This window comes from Oncorhynchus keta, unplaced genomic scaffold (genome assembly GCF_023373465.1).
Source record: "Oncorhynchus keta strain PuntledgeMale-10-30-2019 unplaced genomic scaffold, Oket_V2 Un_scaffold_29839_pilon_pilon, whole genome shotgun sequence".
Taxonomy (NCBI): domain Eukaryota; kingdom Metazoa; phylum Chordata; class Actinopteri; order Salmoniformes; family Salmonidae; genus Oncorhynchus; species Oncorhynchus keta.
The window spans coordinates 855,243-878,728 of NW_026290908.1; the positions used below are offsets into that span (position 1 = coordinate 855,243).

The 23,486-nt window shown below is 46.4% G+C and overlaps 1 protein-coding gene and 1 long non-coding RNA gene across 2 annotated transcripts; one reads left to right on the forward strand and one right to left on the reverse strand.

The window, feature by feature from the left end:
• Positions 1-2,618: 2,618 nt before the first annotated feature.
• Positions 2,619-5,396, reverse strand: LOC127928559 (uncharacterized). Its single transcript, XR_008131641.1, has 3 exons — positions 4,769-5,396; positions 3,553-3,746; positions 2,619-3,356 (listed from the first exon to the last, which is right to left on the reverse strand). It is a non-coding gene; the product is annotated as an uncharacterized LOC127928559 (long non-coding RNA).
• A 177-nt stretch (positions 5,397-5,573) lies between these two features.
• Positions 5,574-23,312, forward strand: vps16 (VPS16 core subunit of CORVET and HOPS complexes). Its single transcript, XM_052515708.1, has 19 exons — positions 5,574-5,771; positions 6,097-6,185; positions 6,327-6,418; positions 6,522-6,650; positions 6,725-6,869; positions 6,974-7,089; positions 7,229-7,351; positions 12,884-13,029; positions 13,656-13,827; positions 14,645-14,776; positions 15,213-15,376; positions 15,501-15,609; positions 16,941-17,075; positions 19,301-19,507; positions 19,595-19,777; positions 20,027-20,196; positions 22,160-22,256; positions 22,374-22,477; positions 22,596-23,312. Exons 1-19 carry the CDS (start codon positions 5,722-5,724, stop codon positions 22,738-22,740), a joined length of 2,508 nt encoding a protein of 835 aa, XP_052371668.1. The 5' UTR covers positions 5,574-5,721; the 3' UTR covers positions 22,741-23,312.
• The last annotated feature ends 174 nt before the right edge of the window (positions 23,313-23,486 follow it).

Consider the following 23,486-nt stretch of genomic DNA (forward strand, 5'->3'; position numbering starts at 1 on the left):
ATCAAGGCACAAGGCGAGACCCAAACGCAGACACAGGAGGCAGGTGGTTGGAGTCTTACAATGTGTATTAAACCAAAGGGTTAGGCAAGAGAATGGTCATGGACAGGCAAAAAGGTCAAAACCAGATCAGAGTTCAGGAGGTACAGAGTGGCAGACAGGCTCGTGGTCAAGGCAGGCAGAATGGTCAGGCAGGCGGGTACAAAGTCCAGAAACAGGCAAGGGTCAAAACTGGGAGGACTAGAAAAAGGAGAATGCAAAAAGCAGGAGAAGGGAAAACCGCTGGTTGACTTGGAAACATACAAGACAAACTGGCACAGAGATACAGGAAACACAGGGATAAATACACTGGCGAAAACAAGCGACACCTGGAGGGGGTGGAGAAAATCACAGGAACAGGTGAAACAGATCAGGGTGTGACACTCTGAGCATCAGACCTGGTCAAATTAGGTTAAACTCAAACGTATTGAAGCAATTTCGAGGGGTAGCCCCGACCGGGAATTGAAACACGAGTCCAGTCGACTGTCAAGACAACACCTTAACTGTTATGCCATAGGGTCCAAACCGCTTGAAGGGGTTGCTAGGTGTTGGAGTAAGGTCGCTAGGCTTCTCTATACCAAGTCTCTCCCATATACCTGTGTCAATGTTGGCTTCACAGGCATCATCCCACTTCTGACACCAGTGTAACAATTTCAGGGGTAGCCCAGCCCAGGACTCAAACCCAGGTACAGTGAATGTGAAGACAACACCTTAACCATTACACGAAGATGTACGAACCTCTTGACGAGGTCGCTAGGTGCTGGGCAGTAGCGGTGCGTGAGTAAAATCACTGGGGAAGCCAAGTCAGGAAAAAAAAGCCACATCTGTCCAGTGGAGTCCACAAAGCATATTGTGTAACAAACAGTTACTGATTTCTCTAACTCTCTCTCTCTGTGTGTGTGTGTGTGTGTGTGTGTGTGTGTGTGTGTGTGTGTGTGTGTGTGTGTGTGTGTGTGTGTGTGTGTGTGTGTGTGTGTGTGTGTGTGTGTGTGTGTGTGTGTGTGTGTGTGTGTGAAAAAACATGTTGACTCATCCTACTTTTAAAGAAACACCAATGCCGTCCTCCTCTCTTTCATGTTTTCGAAATGTTTTATGACTATGTCATTCAGTACACAATTGTAGTTTTTGTTGTCCAAGACTACCTGGCTAAAATGCTAGCCTGCTAGCCTAACTTCCATTCATAGGCAACAATTAGCCAGCTAGTTAACATTAGCCTACTACAGCTAGGTACGTACTAAACTTCCATCCTCTCAGGCCAGAGGCACAATATATGAATTTATTGTTGGATCAGAATCGCCGTTATAATCATTGGTCTGTACGGAGAATTTACTAAAACTATGTGTCCTAATCCCTATCTCCATTCATGGATAATCTACAGAAGGGCCTATTTTAGCTAGCTAGCTAGCCACTGGAGGACAACAAAACAACGAGATGCAACAATTACATTTTTTTGCAGTCAATGACATTTGGCTTGATGTGATGTGATTGGTGTGAAGCCAAATCCTAACTGGCTTCCATTGACACTTTTTTTGTGTGTTCCAGGCCCATTCACAGTCGAGACCAAATGCTTGCTGGCTTCACTTACATACCTTTACATTCAATGCTACAGGCGGCTACAATATCCTACTCTTTTTGACCAGACAGCATCAGATATATGGGCTAGACATATAGAGACAGGGGGGCACTATTTTCGTCACTCTGATGTTTTCTCCAGTGAAATACATTCAGCCTCTTGCGAACTGAAGGAAAATTATGAAACACAGAAAGACAAAATACACATAATTTTTTAAGGTTTTTTTCTTGGTACATTTTTGGGGAAGCCTGGCTTCTATTGGCATCCATTAATACACACCACTGGTGCTGGGTTAAGGTCGCTACAGTATTTAGGTATTTTTGGAGGTCAATCACGTGATGATGTAGGAGATCAACATGGCTGCACCCTGCTCCTATAGCCTTTCACAGTGTACTCCTATAGCCTTTCACAGTGTGCTCCTATAGCCTTTCACAGTGTGCTCCTATAGCCTTTCACAGTGTACTCCTATAGCCTTTCACAGTGTGCTCCTATAGCCTTTCACAGTGTACTCCTATAGCCTTTCACAGTGTGCTCCTATAGCCTTTCACAGTGTGCTCCTATAGCCTTTCACAGTGTGCTCCTATAGCCTTTCACAGTGTGCTCCTATAGCCTTTCACAGTGTGCTCCTATAGCCTTTCACAGTGTGCTCCTATAGCCTTTCACAGTGTGCTCCTATAGCCTTTCACAGTGTACTCCTAAACAAACTTTACAAACGTTGCTCCTATAGTTTACAGTTGCCTTTCACAGTGTACTCCTATAGTGTTTCAACAGACTGCACAATGCCTTTCAAATCTTAAGCCTTTCACAGTGTCCACTTCATTTGGCTTACAGCCTTTCACAGTGTCTCCTATAACCTTTTCAGTGAGTCTATAAAACTCCTAAGCTTTCACAGATGTACCGCTCAGTTTTGTGCACAGTGTGCATCACTTACATATTTTTTACATTGACCTAATAATGTTAATATAATGTTATGTTATATATAATATAATGTTACATTTTTTAATAATAATGTTATGTATGAATGGGGTTTGTGCAGTAGCCCTAATATACTGAACAGAAATATAAACGAAACATGCAACAATTTCAACCATTTTACTCAGTTACAGTTCATATAAGGAAATCAGTCAATTGAAATGTGCTCCCTAGTGGTGCAGTGGTCTAAAGCACTGCATGTCAGTGCTTGCGGTGTCACTACAGACACCCTGGGTCAAATCCAAGCTGTTTCACAACTGATTGTGTTTGGGATATAGGGCCATAGGACAGTGTACAATTCACCTCGGTTTGGCCATCATTGTAAATAAGAATTTGTTCTTAACTGACTTGCCTAGGCTAAGAAAGGTTACATTTAAAAATGAATTCATCATGCTGTGTCATCAACTTCTTGATATGCCACACCTGTAAAGTGGATGGATTATCTTGACAAAGGAGAGCTCACTAACAGAGCTGTAAACTAAATTTGAGCTAAATAATCTTTTTGTGCATATGGAAAATATCAGGGATCTTTTATTTCAGCTCATGAAACATGGGACCATTATCACAGCATATTGGTTATATGCCTGGCTGGCTAATATTGTTATTCTCAGATCATATTATATTTCAAACTCAGCCTTTGATAACAAAATAGATCAGACGGTGTAGCACTTGTGAGGCACAGCTGAACATAAATAACGTGCAAATAATTTGCTTTTTATTTGACTGGACTGATGGGACCTGCATCTGTAAGGTGCTTTCAAGACAACTCGGGATTCTGAAAAAAAGAGGTAAAATGATGACGTCATCTTCAGGTTGGAAAGTCGGAGCTCTACAAAATGCTGGATGATTGCATGACGGTTCAAAGCGATTTTTCTTGGTACATTTTTCCCCCCAGAGTTCCCAGTTGTGAAGTCAGATGTCTGTGATTAGGTAAAACAGATTAGAGGTAAAAACAGAAGTCTGAGACGCACTGAAGTCAGAGATTCCCAGTTGTTTTGAACACTGTATTAGTCTCAGCGAAGGAGAGAGCAGCAGAGGGTCAGCCTCTCACGGTCCCTGATCTCTCCTTCCTTTCCTCCAGTGAGTCTGACCAGAGAGGGGACACCGTCTTCCACCTGATGGCAAAACTCGAGTCACACCACATCTGCACAAATTCATGTTGCTCCTATGACCAGAGAAAGTGACATATTCCTTGATATTAAAATAGACATAAGGAGTTGCTAATAATAATAAAAACGCAGGGCATCGATTCACTTGGCTACTCATTCATTGCAGCTGCAGCAGCAGTGGAAGTATATAAAATCATGTTTTATGTTTTGTAGGAGTGTTGAATAAAAACAGTGCTGACAGTCCAGAATAAAAAGTCACTCATAGAAACAGTGCTGACAGTCCAGAATAAAAAGTCACTCATAAAAACAGTGCTGACAGTCCAGAATAAAAAGTCACTCATAGAAACAGTGCTGACAGTCCAGAATAAAAAGTCACTCATAGAAACAGTGCTGACAGTCCAGAATAAAAAGTCACTCATAAAAACAGTGCTGACAGTCCAGAATAAAAAGTCACTCATAGAAACAGTGCTGACAGTCCAGAATAAAAAGTCACTCATAGAAACAGTGCTGACAGTCCAGAATAAAAAGTCACTCATAAAAACAGTGCTGACAGTCCAGAATAAAAAGTCACTCATAGAAACAGTGCTGACAGTCCAGAATAAAAAGTCACTCATAAAAACAGTGCTGACAGTCCAGAATAAAAAGTCACTCATAGAAACAGTGCTGACAGTCCAGAATAAAAAGTCACTCATAAAAACAGTGCTGACAGTCCAGAATAAAAAGTCACTCATAGAAACAGTGCTGACAGTCCAGAATAAAAAGTCACTCATAGAAACAGTGCTGACAGTCCAGAATAAAAAGTCACTCATAGAAACAGTGCTGACAGTCCAGAATAAAAAGTCACTCATAAAAACAGTGCTGACAGTCCAGAATAAAAAGTCACTCATAGAAACAGTGCTGACAGTCCAGAATAAAAAGTCACTCATAAAAACAGTGCTGACAGTCCAGAATAAAAAGTCACTCATAAAAACAGTGCTGACAGCCCAGAATAAAAAGTCACTCATAAAAACAGCAGCTCTTTGCTGTTTTCTCTGAAAGTCTCTCTCTGGTCATTGTCTTAAAAGTGATAAAATCTTACATTGGCTCATATCAAACGTTGCTGTGGCATTGGTCGTGGAAGCTGTAGTCACAGTGATTTGAGCTATCCGATTGGCCAGCACAGTAGGCACACTCGGGTTAAACCACAGAACTCGGGTAGGCGAAGTTTGTCTTTTCGTTAAATGTTTAAAACATTGGACCACTTTGCCCACCCGGTGCGCAGGGCTTCTGAATTAAGTGAACCTACCGCCAACAGCACAACACGTTTTATCATTGAAATGTTTCATGATATACTAGGAATACCTTGAAGATCGACCAGACCACTGGTTTAGAGTTTGGATTTTTGCTTCGCCTACCAAATTAAGAGCTAAACCAAAGATTGACCACCATTCGACGTTTCAAATGGGAACAAATGAGTCATAGTGGGCAGAACAAGCAAGGAGATGGGCAGAGCCAAGCACGACCTAGCGAGATCCTATTGGCGCGTGTAGCATACATTTGCATATTTACGTTAGGGAACTAAATTCGCCTTTGCACTCCTTTTAAACAATGCCATTTTTTTTTTCAACTTTAGCAAAGGGTAAAGTCTGTTCGTAACAGATTATAGTTTTGAGAACAGAACACTGTATTGCGATCAAATGTTTCATCGATGAGAAAACTTGCAGAATTTCGGCCAAAATCCATCTCGTTCCAGCTTCTCCCACTGCCGGACACTGGCTTCCTACTCACTACCATATTTGGTAGTGAGTGGAAACGCCAACCGGATGCTTCACATTTATACATCCGATGAAATATCTGTATAATTGTTCTAACAGTGGCTAAACATAAACTGCAGTCTCCAACCAGTTACTGGCGGTAATGAACGGGTTTCCTCCGCCGTCGTAAAGAGAAGAAGAAAATCTGTTTGCTCTCGACCAAACGTCAGATGACAGGCGAATCTAAACAATAACAAATACACACCTTATGCCAGGGTTATAATTTACGGGGTGAAGGATGGCATTTATAACGGCAAACTGGAATCCGCTCGGGGAAGCGTTTTACAGGTAAACAGATTTTAGCTAGCTTGTTGTGTTAGTTTGCTCACATGACCAGAATCTTTGCAAAATGCTAACGTTCGCTAGCTAGATACCAAGAAATGACAACTCTGTCACGCTGGCACTAAAGGCATCTTCCTTCCTTGCTACTTGCCGTAATGCTTTGCTCAGTAAAAATAAAGTAATATTCAATATTATTAGCTAATGCACTGCAATAATGTGGGCTTCCCTAGCTAGCCATCTAGCATATCATGTGACAACTGTCATTAATTGTGTGTGTGTGTGTGTGTGTGTGTGTGTGTGTGTGTGTGTGTGTGTGTGTGTGTGTGTACAGGAAGATCGAGCTGTATGAGATGGGATGGAGCTTGAGAGATGGGCTCAAGGAATGTCTGGTGGCAGCAGCCCCATACGGGGGACCGATCGGTGAGTACACACACACCGATATGATGGAGCAGAGAGAATCACTTGCACAATTTGGAGAAACTCACATTGTTGCAAAATATTTATAATCTACAACGTGTATTCTAACCACATAGCTAATGTTTCTATCTCTATCTCTCTCAGCTCTCCTAAGGCAGCCACAGAGGCCTTCCTCCAGCGCACGGCCCCAGCTGGAGATCTATTCCTCCTCAGGCGCGAACATGGCCAGCTTCCCGGTACACACACACACTCCTACACACTCATACACACACACACTCAGACACACTTATTCACTCTTTCTCTGTCTGTCCCTCTCCTCTGTCCCTCTTGTTTCTCCAGTGGAAGAGTGGCCCAGTGAGACAGCTGGGTTGGACAGTGTGTGATGACCTGCTGTGTATCCAGGAGGATGGCACTGTCCTCATCTACGACCTGTTTGGTGCCTTCAAAAGACACTTCAGCATGGGCAATGTGAGCACACATAACACAAATAAACATGATAAAAACATCATCATCCACCTGACGTGTGTGTGTGTCTTTGACAGGAGGTGGTTCAAAACCAGGTGCTGGAAGCCAAGGTGTTCCACTCACCCTATGGAACTGGTGTCGCCATAGTAACGGGAGCCTCACGCTTCACCCTGGCCACGAACATTGACGACCTGAAGCTGAGGAGACTCCCGGAAGTCCCAGGTGTGTGTACATGTGTGTATGTGAAATCCTGTCAGTCCTCAATTCCAAATGAATAGAGACATTTGTCACTATTTAATTGATTAATTGGTGTGTTGTTCCTCCAGGCCTCCAGGGGGCACCCTCCTGCTGGGCAGTGCTCACTCAGGACAGACAGACCAAAGTGCTGCTGGCCAACGGAGCTGACATCTACATACTGGACAACACATCCTGCACACCTGTGGTGAGACAAACACAAACAACTTATTCATTACTGTGTCTAATCATCCTTTCTCTCTCACCTCTAACCGTGTGTGTGTGTGTGTGTGTGTGTGTGTGTGTGTGTGTGTGTGTGTGTGTGTGTGTGTGTGTGTGTGTGTCAGACCCCTCCAGGCCTCTCTCCACAGGCCTGTAGCATCGTGAACATGGCTGTGTCATTCAGCTATAAGTACCTGGCTCTGTTCACAGACTCAGGACACCTGTGGATGGGCTCAGCCAACCTCAAGGTAACATGGATTACTATCCCTCATACTGTATGGCTCCATGATGTGGCTAGCTTCCACTATTATCCATGTATTATCTACTGTCTATACACACCAGTGGTCCTCAAATCAAATTTATTTATATAGCCCTTCGTACATCAGCTGATATCTCAAAGTGCTGTACAGAAACCCAGCCTAAAACCCCAAACAGCGAGCAATGCAGGTGTCGAAGCACGGTGGCTAGGAAAAACTCCCTAGAAAGGCCAAAACCTAGGAAGAAACCTAGAGAGGAACCAGGCTATGTGGGGTGGCCAGTCCTCTTCTGGCTGTGCCGGGTGGAGATTATAACAGAACATGGCCAAGATGTTCAAATGTTCATAAATGACCAGCATGGTCAAATAATAATAATAATAATCACAGGCAGAACAGTTGAAACTGGAGCAGCAGCACGGCCAGGTGGACTGGGGACAGCAAGCAGTCATCATGCCCGGTAGTCCTGAGGCATGGCCCTAGGGCTCAGGTCCTCCGAGAGAGAGAGAAAGAGAGAATTAGAGAGAGCATACTTAAATTCACACAGGACACCGGATAGGACGGGAGAAGTACTCCAGATATAACAAACTAACCCTAGCCCCCCGACACAAACTACTGCAGCATAAATACTGGCGGCTGAGACAGGAGGGGTCAGGAGACACTGGCCCCATCTGAAGACACCCCCAGACAGGGCCAAACAGGAAGGATATAACCCCACCCACTTTGCCAAAGCACAGCCCCCACACCACTAGAGGGATATCTTCAACCACCAACTTACCATCCTGAGGCAAGGCAGAGTATAGCCCACAAAGATCTCCGCCACGGCACAACCCAAGGGGGGGCGCCAACCCAGACAGGAAGATCACATCAGTGACTCAACCCACTCAAGTGACGCACCCCTCCTTGGGACGGTATGAAAGAGCCCTAGTAAGCCAGTGACCTGTAATAGGATTAGAGGAAGAGAATACCAGTGGAAAGAGGGGAAGCGGCCAGGCCGAGACAGCAAGGGCTGGTTTGTTGCTCCAGAGCCTTTCCATTCACCTTCACACTCCTGGGCCAGACTACACTTAATCATATGACCCACTGAAGAGCTGAGTCTTCAGTAAAGACTTAAAGGTTGAGACCGAGTTTGCGTCTCTCACATGGGTAGGCAGACCATTCCATAAAAATTGAGCTCTATAGGAGAAAGCCCTGCCTCCAGCTGTTTGCTTAGAAATTCTAGGGTCAATTAGGAGGCCTGCGTCTTGTACGTGTAGGTATGTACGGCAGGACCAAATCAGAGAGATAGGTAGGAGCAAGCCCATGTAATGCTTTGTAGGTTAGCAGTAAAACCTTGAAATCAGCCCTTGCCTTGACAGGAAGCCAGTGTAGGGAGGCTAGCACTGGAGTAATTTGATCACATTTTTTGGTTCTAGTCAGGATTCTAGCAGCCGTATTTAGCACTAACTGAAGTTTATTTAGTGCTTTATCCGGGTAGCCGGAAAGTAGAGCATTGCAGTAGTCTAACCTAGAAATATCAAAAGCATGGATACATTTTTCTGCATCATTTTTGGACAGAAAGTTTCTGATTTTTGCAATGTTACGAAGATGGAAAAAAGCTGTCCTTGAAACAGTCTTGATATGTTCGTCAAAAGAGAGATCAGGGTCCAGAGTAACGCCGAGGTCCTTCACAGTTTTATTTGAGACGACTGTACATCCATTAAGATTAATTGTCAGATTCAACTGAAGATCTCTTTGTTTCTTGGGACCTAGAACAAGCATCTCTGTTTTGTCTAAGTTTAAAAGTAGAAAGTTTGCAGCCATCCACTTCCTTATGTCTGAAACACAGGCTTCCAGCGAGGGCAATTTTGGGGCTTCACCATGTTTCATTGAAATGTACAGCTGTGTGTCATCCGCATAGCAGTGAAAGTTAACATTATGTTTTCGAATGACATCCCCGAGAGGTAAAATATATAGTGAAAACAATAGTGGTCCTAAAACAGAACCTTGAGGAACACCGACATTTACAGTTGATTTGTCAGAGGACAAACCATTCACAGAGACAAACTGATATCTTTCCGACAGATAAGATCTAAACCAGACCAGAACTTGTCCGTGTCAACCAAATTGGGTTTCCAATCTCTCCAAAAGAATGTGGTGATCGATGGCATCAAAAGCAGCACTAAGGTCTAGGAGCACGAGGACAGATGCAGAGCCTCGGTCTGATGCCATTAAAAGGTCATTTACCACCTTCACAAGTGCAGTCTCAGTGCTATGATGGGGTCTAAAACCAGACTGAAGCATTTCGTATACATTGTTTGTTTTCAGGAAGGCAGTGAGTTGCTGCGCAACAGCCTTTTCTAAAATTTTTGAGAGGAATGGAAGATTCGATATAGGCCGATTAGTTAAAAAAATATTTTCTGGGTCAATGTTTGGCTTTTTCAAGAGAGGCTTTATTACTGCCACTTTTAGTGAGTTTGGTACACATCTGGTGGATAGAGAGCCGTTTATTATGTTCAACATAGGAGAGCCAAGCACAGGAAGCAGCTCTTTCAGTAGTTTAGTTGGAATAGGGTCCAGTATGCAGCTTGAAGGTTTAGAGGCCATAATTATTTTCATAATTGTGTCAAGAGATATAGTACTAAAACACTTGAGTGTCTCTCTTGATCCTAGGTCCTGGCAGAGTTGTGCAGACTCAGGACAACTGAGCTTTGAAGGAATACGCAGATTTAAAGAGGAGTCTGTAATTTGCTTTCTAATAATCCTGATTTTTTTTCCTCAAAGAAGTTAATTAATTTATTACTGCTGAAGTGAAAGCCATCCTCTCTTGGGGACTGCTGCTTTTTAGTTAGCTTTGCGACAGTCTCAAAAAGGAATTTCGGATTGTTCTTATTTTCCTTAACTAAGTTGGAAAAATAGGTTGATCGAGCAGCAGTAAGGGCTCTTCGATACTGCAGGGTACTGTCTTTCCAAGCTAGTCGGAAGATTTCCAGTTTGGTGTGGCGCCATTTCCGTTCCAATTTTCTGGAAGCTTGCTTCAGAGCTCGGATATTTTCAGTATACCAGGGAGCTAGTTTTTTATGAGAAATGTTTTTAGGGTTGCAACTGCATCTAGGGTATTGCTCAAGGTTAAATTGAGTTCCTCAGTTAGGTGGTTAACTGATTGTTGTCCTCTGGCGTCCTTGGGTAGACAGAGGGAGTCTGGAAGGACATCAAGGAGTCTTTGTGTTGTCTGTGAATTTATAGCACAACTTTTGATGTTCCTTGGTTGTGGTCTGAGCAGATTATTTGTTGCAATTGCAAACGTAATAAAATGGTGGTCCGATAGTCCAGGATTATGAGGAAAAACATTAAGATCCACAACATTTATTCCATAGGACAAAACTAGGTCCAGAGTATGACTGTGACAGTGAGTAGGTCCAGAGACATGTTGGACAAAACCCACTGAGTCGATGATGGCTCCGAAAGCCTTTTGGAGTGGGTCTGTGGACTTTTCCATGTGAATATTAAAGTCACCAAAAATTAGAATATTATCTGCTATGACTACAAGGTCCGATAGGAATTCAAGGAACTCAATGAGGATCGCTGTATATGGCCCAGGAGGCCTGTAAACATTAGCTATAAAAAGTTATTGAGAAGGCTGCATAGATTTCATGACTAGAAGCTCAAAAGATGAAAACATATTATTTTTTTTTGTTGTAAATTTAAATTTGCTATCGTACATGTTTGCTATCGTACACCTCCACCTTTGCGGGATGCACGGGGGATATGGTCACTAGTGTAGCCAGGAGGAGAGGCCTCATTTAACACAGTAAATTCATCAGGCATAAGCCATGTTTCAGTCAGGCCAATCATATCAAGATTATGATCAGTGATTAGTTCATTGACTATAATTGCCTTTGAAGTAAGGGATCTAACATTAAGTAGCCCTATTTTGAGATGTGAGGTGTCATGATCTCTTTCAATAATGACAGGAATGGAGGAGGTCTTTATCCTAGTGAGATTGCTAAGGCGAACACCGCCATGTTTATAGTTTTGCCCAACCTATGTCGAGGCACAGACACAGTCTCAATGGGGATAGCTGAGCTGACTACGCTGACTGTGCTGGTGGCAGACTCCACTATGCTGGCAGGCTGGCTAACAGCCTGCTGCCTGGCCTGCACCCTATTTCATTGTGGAGTTAGAGCCCTGTCTATGTTGGTAGATAAGATAAGAGCACCCCTCCAGCTAGGATAGGGTCCGTCACTCCTCAGCAGGTCAGGCTTGGTCCTGTTTGTGGGTGAGTCCCAGAAAGAGGGCCAATTATCTACAAATTCTATCTTTTGGGAGGGGCAGAAAACAGTTTTCAACCAGCGATTGAGTTGTGAGACTGCTGTAGAGCTCATCACTCCCCCTAACTGGGAGGGGGCCAGAGACAATTACTCGATGCCGGCACAGCTTCAGCGTGTAAATCAGCTAGAAAGATATGTTGCGCTTGGTGATCTTTGACTGTTTCATCCTAACATTGTTGGTGCCAACGTGGATAACAATATCTCTATACTCTCTACACTTGCCAGTTTTAGCTTTAGCCAGCACCATCTTCAGATTAGCCTTAACGTCGGTAGCCCTGCCCCCTGGTAAACAGTGTATGATCGCTGGATGATTCGTTTTAAGTCTAATACTGCGGGTAATGGAGTCGCCAATGACTAGAGTTTTCAATTTGTCAGAGCTAATGGTGGGAAGCTTTGGCGTCTCAGACCCCGTAACGGGAGGAGTAGAGACCAGAGAAGACTCGGCCTCTGACTCCGACTCGCTGCTTAATGGGGAAAACCGGTTGAAAGTTTCTGTCGGCTGAATGAGCGACACCGGTTGAGCATTCCTACAGCATTTCCCTCCAGAAACCGTGAGAAAGTTGTCCGGCTGCGGGGAACGTGCGAGGGGATTTATACTAATGTTACTATCTGTACTTACTGGTGGTACAGACGCAGTTTCATCCTTTCCTACACTGAAATTACCCTTGCCTAACGATTGCGTCTGAAGCTGGGCTTGCAGCACAGCTATCCTCGCCGTAAGGCGATCGTTCTCCTGTATATTATGAGTACAGCGACTGCAATTAGAAGGCATCGTGTTAATGTTACTACTTAGCTTCGGCTGTTGGAGGTCCTGACGAACCATGTCCAGATAAAGTGTCCGGAGTGAAAAAGTTGAATGGGAAAAAAAATAAGTTGAGGGAAAAACCCAAAATATAAACGGTAATTAAAAAGTAAAACCGTAAAGTTGTCAGGTAGCAAAGTAAGGTTGGCAACAAAACGCACAGCAACACGTAAACAAGTCTGCAAGTTGTGACCTCAACCCATCCAGGCATTCCCAGTCTTATCACAGCTTCTAGGTTGACAGGCAGCCGTAGAGTGTAAATAGCTCTGGTGTGTGGAGTGCTGACCATTTTGGGCCAAGAGTTTTTTCTGGTCAAGTTCTATAGTCAGTAGAGGCCAGGGCCCTGTATATCAGACATGTCTAATGTAGATGTGTATTATGGCAGTCAGATACTGACTGTTGTTTGTTCCCCAGGACAAGCTGAGTGAGGTGGACACCAAGGTGAGGACCCCGCCTAAACAGATGGTCTGGTGCAGAAGGCCAAAGAGCCAGCAGCCTTCTGTGGTCATCATGTGGGACAGGCTCCTACTGGTGGCCGGAGAGTGTACAGACACCATCCAGTATCCTTCAGCAAAAAGCAGTTATTGTTGTTCCTGTTAGCTCAGCTAGCTTGTTCCTGTTCGCTCAGCTAGCTTGTTCCTGTTCGCTCAGCTAGCTTGTTCCTGTTTGCTCAGCTAGCTTGTTCCTGTTTGCTCAGCTAGCTTGTTCCTGTTTGCTCAGCTAGCTTGTTCCTGTTTGCTCAGCTAGCTTGTTCCTGTTTGCTCAGCTAGCTTGTTCCTGTTTGCTCAGCTAGCTTGTTCCTGTTAGCTCAGCTAGCTTGTTCCTGTTTGCTCAGCTAGCTTGTTCCTGTTAGCTCAGCTAGCTTGGTCCTGTTAGCTCAGCTAGCTTGGTCCTGTTTGCTCAGCTAGCTTGGTCCTGTTAGCTCAGCTAGCTTGGTCCTGTTTGCTCAGCTAGCTTGTTCCTGTAAGCTCAGCTAGCTTGGTCCTGTTTGCTCAGCTAGCTTGTTCCTGTTTGCTCAGCTAGCTTGGTCCTGTTAGCTCAGCTAGCTTGTTCCTGTTGGTTTGTTACTGTTAAAGGTACAATTAGCAATATGGCAATTCTGCTCACAAATATCAACACAAGCATAATAAAAATCTGCCACTGATCCAAATGTGTGCCCTCTCATGGAGCCTTAACCAGTGTTTAGATACCCTCTGGATGAGGAGAGTGTGTGTGTAGCAGAGCTGGATGGAGTGAGGATCGTAGGAGGGTCCAGGCATGAGTTGCTGCAGGAGGTGCCCTCGGCCTGCCAGGACATCTTTAAAATCGCCTCCATGGCTCCTGGAGCTTTACTACTGGAGGCACACAAGGAGTACGAGGTACGTGTCTGTGTCTGGGAGGTACGCGTCTGTGTCTGGGAGGTACGCGTCTGTGTCTGGGAGGTACGCGTCTGTGTCTGGGAGGTACGCGTCTGTGTCTGGGAGGTACGCGTCTGTGTCTGGGAGGTACGCGTCTGTGTCTGGGAGGTACGCGTCTGTGTCTGGGAGGTACGCGTCTGTGTCTGGGAGGTACGCGTCTGTGTCTGGGAGGTACGCGTCTGTGTCTGGGAGGTACGCGTCTGGGAGGTCTGTGTCTGGGAGGTACGCGTCTGTGTCTGGGAGGTACGCGTCTGTGTCTGGGAGGTACGCGTCTGGGAGGTACGCGTCTGGGAGGTACGCGTCTGGGAGGTCTGGGAGGTCGCGTCTGGGAGGTACGCGTCTGGGAGGTACGCGTCTGGGAGGTACGCGTCTGGGAGGTACGCGTCTGGGAGGTACGCGTCTGGGAGGTACGCGTCTGGGAGGTACGCGTCTGTGTCTGGGAGGTACGCGTCTGGGAGGTACGCGTCTGGGAGGTACGTGTCTGGGAGGTACGTGTCTGGGAGGTACGCGTCTGTGTCTGGGAGGTACGCGTCTGTGTCTGGGAGGTACGCGTCTGGGAGGTACGCGTCTGGGAGGTACGTGTCTGTGTCTGGGAGGTACGTGTCTGTGTCTGGGAGGTACGTGTCTGTGTCTGGGAGGTACGCGTCTGGGAGGTACGTGTCTGGGAGGTACGCGTCTTTGTCTGGGAGGTACGTGTCTGTCTGGCCCTGTGACTGTAACAGCTTTTCACTTTACTGGATACATGTACTGGAGGAGATTGTTTTTTGTGTGTGTGTAGAAGTCCAGTCAGAAGGCAGATGAGTACCTGAGAGAGATAAAGGAACAGAGTGTATTGGGGGAAGCGGTGAGACAGTGTGTGGAGGCTGCTGGGTATGAACATGAACCAGAGACCCAGAAAACACTGCTCAGGGTAAGACACACACTATCTCTCTCTACCTCTACTTTGCTCTCTTTTCTCTCTCTCTCTCCCTATGTCTTCTCCCTATCTCTTTCTCTCCCTATGTCTTATTCTCTCTCTTTCTCTCTCTTCTCTCTCTCTCTCTCTCTCTCTCTCTCTCTCTCTCCCTATCTCTTTCTCTCCCTATGTCTTCTTCTCTCTCTTTCTCTTCTCTCTCTCTCCCTATGTCTCTCTCCCTATGTCTTCTCTCTCTCTCTTTCTCTCTCTCCCTATGTCTTCTTCTCTCTCTTTCTCATCTATTCCTGCATGTTAAGTTGAAGATCAAAATGTGTCAGTCCACAGATATATTCATGTTTTTCTCCCCCACTCTATTCCTCTCACCCTCCCTGACCCTCTCTCCCTCTCACCCTCACCCTCTCTCCCTCTCACCCTCTCTCCCTCCCTCTAGGCGGCGTCCTTTGGGAAGTGTTTTCTTAGTAACTACCCACCAGAGGCGTTTGTCAGTATGTGTCGAGACCTGAAAGTTCTCAACTCTGTCCGGGAGTACACTGTGGGGATCCCCCTCACACACACACAGTACAAGCAGATGACTGTTCAGGTCCTCATTGACAGGTAACACCCCAGGTGGTGTGTGTGTGTGTGTGTGTGTGTGTGTGTGTTTACGTGTGTTTACGTGTGTTTACACTGTGTGTGTGTGTGTGTGTGTGTTTACTCTCTGTACACACATGTTAAACAGGTTGGTGTACCGTAAGCTGTATCCCCTGGCCATTGAGATCTGTCGCTATCTGAAGACACCAGAGTACCAGGGAGTCAGCAGAGTTCTCAAACACTGGGCCTGCTGCAAGGTGAGGCGGAGGGGGTCATTTCACTGCATGTATGTTCTTAACATGTTCTAACAGGTACAGTGCTGTGAAAAAGGATTTGCCCCCATTAAAATGTTCTCTACTTTTGCATATTTTTAATACTGAATCTTATTAGATCTTCAACCAAAACCTAATATTAGACAAAGGGAACCTGAGTTCACAAATAACACAATGACATTGTTCATAAACAAAGTTACGTAACACCCAATGCCCCTGTGTGAAAAAGTCATTGCCCCCTTACACGCAATAACTGGTTGTGCTCCTTTAGCTGCAATGACTCCAACCAAACACTTCCTGTAGTAGTTGATATATCTCTCACACTGCTGTGGAGGAATTTTGTCCCACTCTTCCATACAGAACTGCTGTACCTCAGTGACATTTGTGGGTTTTTAAGCATTAACTGCTTGTTTCAAGTCCTGCCACAACATCTCAGTTGGGATTAGGTCTGGACTTGGACCAAAAAAGGGATACTTTTGACTCATCTGTTCATAGAAAATTCTTCCAAGAGTCTTGATGATCATCCAGGTGCTATTTTGTCAAACTTGAGTCAACGTTTTGAATGACATGGGTCCCATTATGTCTGGTGAAAACCAAACACTGCATTTCACAGTAAGAACCTCATGCGTGGTGGTGATGGGATGGTTTGGGGATGCTTTCCTGCCCCCGGACCTGGACGACTTGCCTTAATAGAAGGAATCATGTATTCTGCTCTGTATCAGAGAATTCTACAGGAGAATGTCAGGACATCTGTCTGTTAGCTGAAGCTGAAGCACAGCTGGGTCACGCAGCAAGACAATGATCCAAAACACAATCAAGTCTACATGAAAATGGCTAAAAAGCAACAAATCTGAAGTTTTGGAATGTCCAAGTCCAGACCTAATCCCAACTGAGATGTTGTGGCAGGACTTGAAACAAGCAGTTCATGCTGGAAAACCCACAAGTTACAGCAGTTCTGTATGGAAGAGTGGACCAAAGTTCCTCCACAGTGACGTGAGAGATTAATCAACTACTACAGGAAGTGTTTGGTTGGAGTCATTGCAGCTAAAGGAGCACAACCAGTTGTTGAGTGGAAGGGGGCAATGACTTTTTCACACAGGGGCATTGGGTATTACGTAACTTTGTTGATTAAAACAAAATATATATTTTTGGGGTTATTTGTGAACTCAGGTTCCTTTTATCTAATTTTAGGTTTTGGTTGAAGGTCTGATGACATTCAGTATCAAAAATAGAGAAACTCAGAAAAGGGGGCAGATAGTTTTTCCCGGGACTGTATCTCTTGAGATTGAAATAAAACATGTGTCTGTCTGTCTCAGGTCCAGCAGAAAGAAGAGCCTGATGAGTCCATAGCACATGCTGTCAGTGTGAAGCTGGGCGAGGCAGCAGGAATCTCCTACTCTGAGATCGCTGCCAGAGCATATGAGTGTGGCAGGACTGAACTGGCCATCAAGGTACTACACACACACACCAGCAGGCCTGAACTGACTATCAAGAGACAGCCACATTCTAGCCTCACGGGCTTCCAACACAAGAGAGAGTGATTAAAGAGGCAATCCAAAAGACGTGGATTTGGATGGATTGAACATGTTCACAGAGGTTTATCATTGGGAATGTTACCTTGACAATACTCTTCCCCTCTCCTCTCTCTCCCTCTCCCACCACCCTGTCTCCTCTCTCTCCCTCTCCCACCACCCTGTCTCCTCTTTCCCTCTCCCACCACCCTGTCTCCTCTCTCTCCCTCTCCCACCACCCTGTCTCCTCTCTCTCCCTCTCCCACCACCCTGTCTCCTCTCTCCCTCTCCCATCACCCTGTCTCCCTCTCTCCCTCTCCCACCCTGTCTCCTCTCCTCCCTCTCTCCCTCTCCCATCACCCTGTCTCCCTCTCCCTCTCCCACCACCCTGTCTCCCTCTCTCCCCTCTCCCACCACCCTGTCTCCCTCTCTCCCACCACCCTGTCTCTCCTCTCCCTCCCACCACCCTGTCTCTCTCTCTCTCCCTCTCCCACCACCCTGTCTCCTCTCTCTCCCTCTCTCCTCTCTCTCCCTCTCCCACCACCCTGTCTCCTCTCTCTCCCTCTCCCACCACCCTGTCTCTCTCTCTCCCTCTCCCACCACCCCTCTCTCTCCCTCTCCCCCACCCTGTCTCCTCTCTCTCCCTCTCCCCACCCTGTCTCCCTCCTGTCTCTCTCTCCCTCTCCCACCACCCTGTCTCCTCCCACCACCCTCCCTCTCCCACCACCCTGTCTCCTCTCTCTCCCACCACCCCTCCTCCCACCACCCTGTCCCACCACCCTGTGTCCTCTCTCTCTCTCCCACCACCCTGTCTCCTCTCTCTCCCTCTCCCCACCCTGTCTCCTCTCTCCCTCTCCCACCACCCTGTCTCCTCTCTCCCTCTCCCACCACCCTGTCTCCTCTCTCCCTCTCCCACCACCCTGTCTCCTCTTCTCCCTCTCCCACCACCCTGTCTCCTCTTTCCCTCTCCCACCACCCTGTTTCCTCTCTCCCTCTCCCACCACCCTGTTTCCTCCCTCTCCCACCACCCTGTTTCCTCTCTCTCCCTCTCCCACCACCCTGTCTCCTCTCTCTCCCTCTCCCACCACCCTGTCTCCTCTCTCTCCCTCTCCCACCACCCTGTCTCCCACCACCCTGTCTCCTCTTTCCCTCTCCCACCACCCTGTCTCCTCTCTCTCCCTCTCCCACCACCCTGTCTCCTCTCTCTCCCTCTCCCACCACCCTGTCTCCTCTCTCTCCCTCTCCCACCACCCTGTCTCCTCTCTCTCCCTCTCCCACCACCCTGTCTCCTCTCTCTCCCTCTCCCACCACCCTGTCTCCTCTCTCTCCCTCTCCCACCACCCTGTCTCCTCTCTTCCCTCTCCCACCACCCTGTCTCCTCTCTCCCTCTCCCACCACCCTGTCTCCTCTCTTCCCTCTCCCACCACCCTGTCTCCTCTCTCTCCCTCTCCCACCACCCTGTCTCCTCTCTCCCTCTCCCACCACCCTCCCTCCCACCACCCTGTCTCTCCCTCTCCCATCACCCTGTCTCCTCTCTCTCCCTCTCCCACCACCCTGTCTCCTCTCCCTCTCCCTCTCCCACCACCCTGTCTCCTCTCTTCCCTCTCCCACCACCCTGTCTCTGTCTCCTCTTCCCTCTCCCACCACCCTGTTTCCTCTTCCCACCACCCCCTCTCCCACCACCCTGTCTCCCACCACCCCTCTTCTCCCTCTCCCACCACCCTGTCTCCTCTCTCTCCCTCTCCCACCACCCTGTCTCCTCTCTCTCCCTCTCCCACCACCCTGTCTCCCCTCTCTCTCCCTCTCCCACCACCCTGTCTCCCACCACCCTGTCTCTCTCCCTCTCCCACCACCCTGTCTCCTCTCTCTCCCTCTCCCACCACCCTGTCTCCTCTCTCTCCCTCTCCCACCACCCTGTCTCTCTCTCTCTCCCTCTCCCACCACCCTGTCTCTCCTCTCTCTCCCTCTCCCACCACCCTGTGTCCTCTCTCTCCCTCTCCCACCACCCTGTGTCCTCTCTCTCCCTCTCCCACCACCCTGTGTCCTCTCTCTCCCTCTCCCACCACCCTGTGTCCTCTCTCCCTCTCCCACCACCCTGTGTCCTCTCTCTCCCTCTGTCACCACCCTGTCTCCTTCCAATTATTTTTGCCTCTCTCTGGGTCTAGTTGTTGGAGTTTGAGCCTCGTTCTGGGGAGCAGGTCCCCCTTCTACTGAAGATGAAGAGGAGTCAACTGGCCCTGAGTAAAGCTATAGAGAGTGGAGACACAGACCTGGTTTACACGGTGGTGACATACCTGAAGAACGAGATGAACAGAGGAGACTTCTTCATGACGCTCAGAAACCAACCGGTAGCTCTGAGCCTCTACCGGCAGGTATAGTCACAGACACATACACAACTCAAGACTCTATACACAGTTACACACGCACACAATGTGGTTTAATCTGTGTGTGTGTGTTAGTTCTGTAAGCACCAGGAACAGGACACACTGAAGGATCTGTTCAACCAAGACGATGACCATCAGGAGCTGGGTAACTTCTACGTCAAGGCCAGTTACAAGGAGAAGAAGCTGGAGGCTCGCCTGTCTCTGCTGCAGAGTGCTGTGGACGAGTACAACAAGGCCAAGAACGAGTTTGCAGCCAAGGTGAGACCCAGACAGTTTTAAGTGCAGATTTGATCTCACCAGGCTCTGAACAGCATTGGCACTTTCGACCAAAAATGAACATGTAAATTAGATCATGACAATGTTCTCAAAATGTTGTCTCATTATTATAGTGCTGTCTGTTTCTCTCTGTCTGTTTCTCTCTGTCTGTCTCTCTCTCTCTCCGTGTCTGTCTGTCTGTCTGTCTCTCTCTCTCTGCCTGTCTCTCTCTGTCCCCCCCGCCTGCCCCAGGCGACAGAGGAGGAGATGAAGCTGCTACGTTTCCAGAGGCGTCTGGATGAGGAGAAGGGAGAGGCTCTGCTGGGCCTGTCACTCCAGGAGACTCTGCATGCCCTCCTCACCTCCAACTTCCACAAGCAGGCTGAGCAGCTCTACAGGGACTTCAGGGTGCCAGACAAAAGGTAAGGGCTGTGTGTTATGCTGCTTTCAAGACACCTGGGAACTCTGGGGGGGGAAAAAAACAAGGTCAAACCAGAACGTCAGTGATCTTCAGGACTTGGAATTGCGAGTTGGATGACCGTTCAAAATGGTTCAGAGCTTGTTTCCCCCCAGAGTTCCCAGTTGTCTTGAACGCTGCATAACGTCACTGTGTTGTCGCATATTGAACACGTCACTGTGGAGTACCTTATCGATGACGTCACTGTGGAGTACCTTATCGATGACGTCACTGTGGAGTACCTTATCGATGACGTCACTGTGGAGTACCTTATCGATGACGTCACTGTGGAGTACCTTATCGATGACGTCACTGTGGAGTACCTTATCGATGACGTCACTGTGGAGTACCTTATCGATGACGTCACTGTGGAGTACCTTATCGATGACGTCACTGTGGAGTACCTTATCGATGACGTCACTGTGGAGTACCTTATCGATGACGTCACTGTGGAGTACCTTATCGATTTAATTTGATTAGCATCCCATACTAGGGTCCGACACAACGAAAAATACATTACTGGCAGCTTCATTAAATAGTATCCACAAAACACCAGTCTCAACGTCAACACTGAAGAGGCGACTCCGGGATGCTGGCCTTCTAGGCAGAGTTCCTCTGTCCAGTATCTGTTCTTTTGCCCATCTTAATCTTTTATTTTGATTGGCCAGTCTGAGATATGGCTTTTTCTTTGCAACGCAGAGCCAGTTTGCGCTGTTCTGTGAAGAGAGTAGTACACAGTGTTGAAAGAGATCTTCAGTTTCTTGGCAATTTCTCGCATTGAATAGCCTTCATTTCTCAGAACAAGAATAGACTGATGAGTTTCAGAAGAACGTTCTTTGTTTCTGGCCATTTTGAGCCTGTAATCAAACCCACAAATGCTGATGCTCTAGATACTCAACTAGTCTAAAGAAGGTTAGTTTTATTCCTTTTTTAATCAGAACAACAGTTTTCAGCTGTGAAAACATAATTGCAAAAGGGTTTTCTAATGATCAATTAGCCTTATTGAAATTATAAACTTGGATTAGCTAACACAACGTGCCATTGGAACACAGGAGTGATGGTTGCTGATAATGGGCCTCTGTAGGTCTATGTAGATATTCCATAAAAAATTCTGCCATTTCCAGCTACAATAGTCATTTACAACATTAACAATGTCTACACTGTATTTCTGATCAATTTGATGTTATTTTAATGGACAATTTTAAAAATGTTCTTTCAAAACAAGGACATTTTTAAGTGACCCCAAACTTTTGAACGGTAGTGTACATTTTAAAACATTAACATGTTGTCTGTGTGTGTATCTATCAGTTACGCATACATGTCAGTACATACACACAACAGGTAGGTCACATTGGCGAGAGGCGTTGTGCCATGAGCTGTTGTTTTACTTGATTTAAAAAAAAAAACAGGTTTGCTGTTCATTTGTGTTTTATATGAGATGGGAGTTTCATGCAATCATGGCTCTATATAATACTGTATGTTTCCTTGAATTTGTTCTGGACCAGCGGACTGTGAAAAGACCCCTGGTGGCATGTCTGGTGGGGTAAGAACGTGTCAGAGCTGTGTGTAAAACCAGAGAGCGATGAGACAACACTATAATAATGAGACAACACTTTGAGAACATTGTCATGGTCTAATTTGACAACTTCTTTTTTTTTTAACAACTATGCAGTCAGTCTCTCCTCAACTCTTATCCAAGAGAGACAGGCATGCATGTTATTTATATTAGCCCTCTCATTACAATGAAAAGCAAGACGTGCCCCTCTGTTCTGGGCCAGTTGCAGCTTAGCTAGGTCTTTCTTGTAGCACCTGACCATATGACTGGACAATAATCAAAATGAAATAAAACGACACATTGCCGTCACTGTGTAGTCCCTTCTCGATGACGTCACTGTAGAGTCCTTTATTGATGATGTCACTGTGGTCAGGTACTGGTGGCTGAAGCTGACCGCTCTGGCAGAGAAGGATGATTGGGAAGAGATGGAGAAATTTGCCAAGAGCAAGAAGTCCCCCATCGGCTATCTAGTATGTTGTTTATATAACCTTTATACAATGTTATTCATCCAATAGGCTACTTGACCAGTCATTTATAACCTTTATACAAGTGTAGTTACGTAACTAACCTCTCTCTTTCTCTCTTAGCCCTTTGTGGAGGTGTGTGTGAAACAACACAATAAGTACGAGGCCAAAAAGTATGTTTCCAAGGTGACCCCAGAGCAAAAGGTCAAAGCCCACCTGGCCATAGGGTGAGTTTGTTTGTGTGTGCGTGCGTGCGTGCGTGTGTGCGTGCGTGTCAGTGTGCAGAAGCTAAACTCCTCTCTCTCTTTATCCTTCTCTCTCTTTATCCTTCTCTCTCCTTGTCAGTGATCTGGAGGGGGCAGCCGAGGCAGCTATAGAGAGGCGGAGTGAAGGAGAGATCAGCACTGTCCTGTCCCGCTGTTCTCCCACCACAGACCGAGCCCTGCTGGAGAGACTCAACCGAGCCAGATCCACTGCTGCCAAAAAGTGACCTCCCTGAAATCCTATTCAAACCACAAAATATCTCACTGACAAAAAAAGTGAGCCCTATCAAAAACACACTAAGAACTGTTGCTGTTGAAAAGTGACCCGTCAACCACCATTCACCTCAGCTCCAACCTATGTCCTGCTTCAACTACGTTTGGAGGGGAAGGAGTGATTTGGGAAAGAAAGACATTCCAACACACACACAGCTTAGACAAGCTGATATCAACAGCACTCACATACTATACCAATCATGAAAGAAATGTGCCTCTCGACTGTCTGTTTTAGCCAAGAGTTGCAGTGAGATCATCTCAATTCGCAATGAATTGCATTCATATTGTATATCCTGTGTTTTCAAATCTGTTCAAATGAAGGAAGTGAGAGAAATAGGGACACCACTTTTGACTATTGAGAAGCACCGATTGCTCCCATGTACTGTCTGCGGTAAGCTGCTTGTGTTACTGACTCTCCTCTCCAGATCATGTGATTGTCATATTAATGAAACCATGTTGGTGTTGTTCACACACTGCAGACCATTGTCTCATGTTGTATCATTGAATAAATGCATTCCTTTGTAAAGGGGCTACAAAATGAAAGAGGAACACCTACTCAGGAATGGGACCGGTGTCCTATAGGGAACATTATGGGAACTAGGCCGCTGGAGAAAACAAGAAATTCTAAATTACTGTTGCTTTCTGTAACAATCAACAGGGCATATTGTATGTAGGCTATTGTGTAAAAGCATCAGGTCAG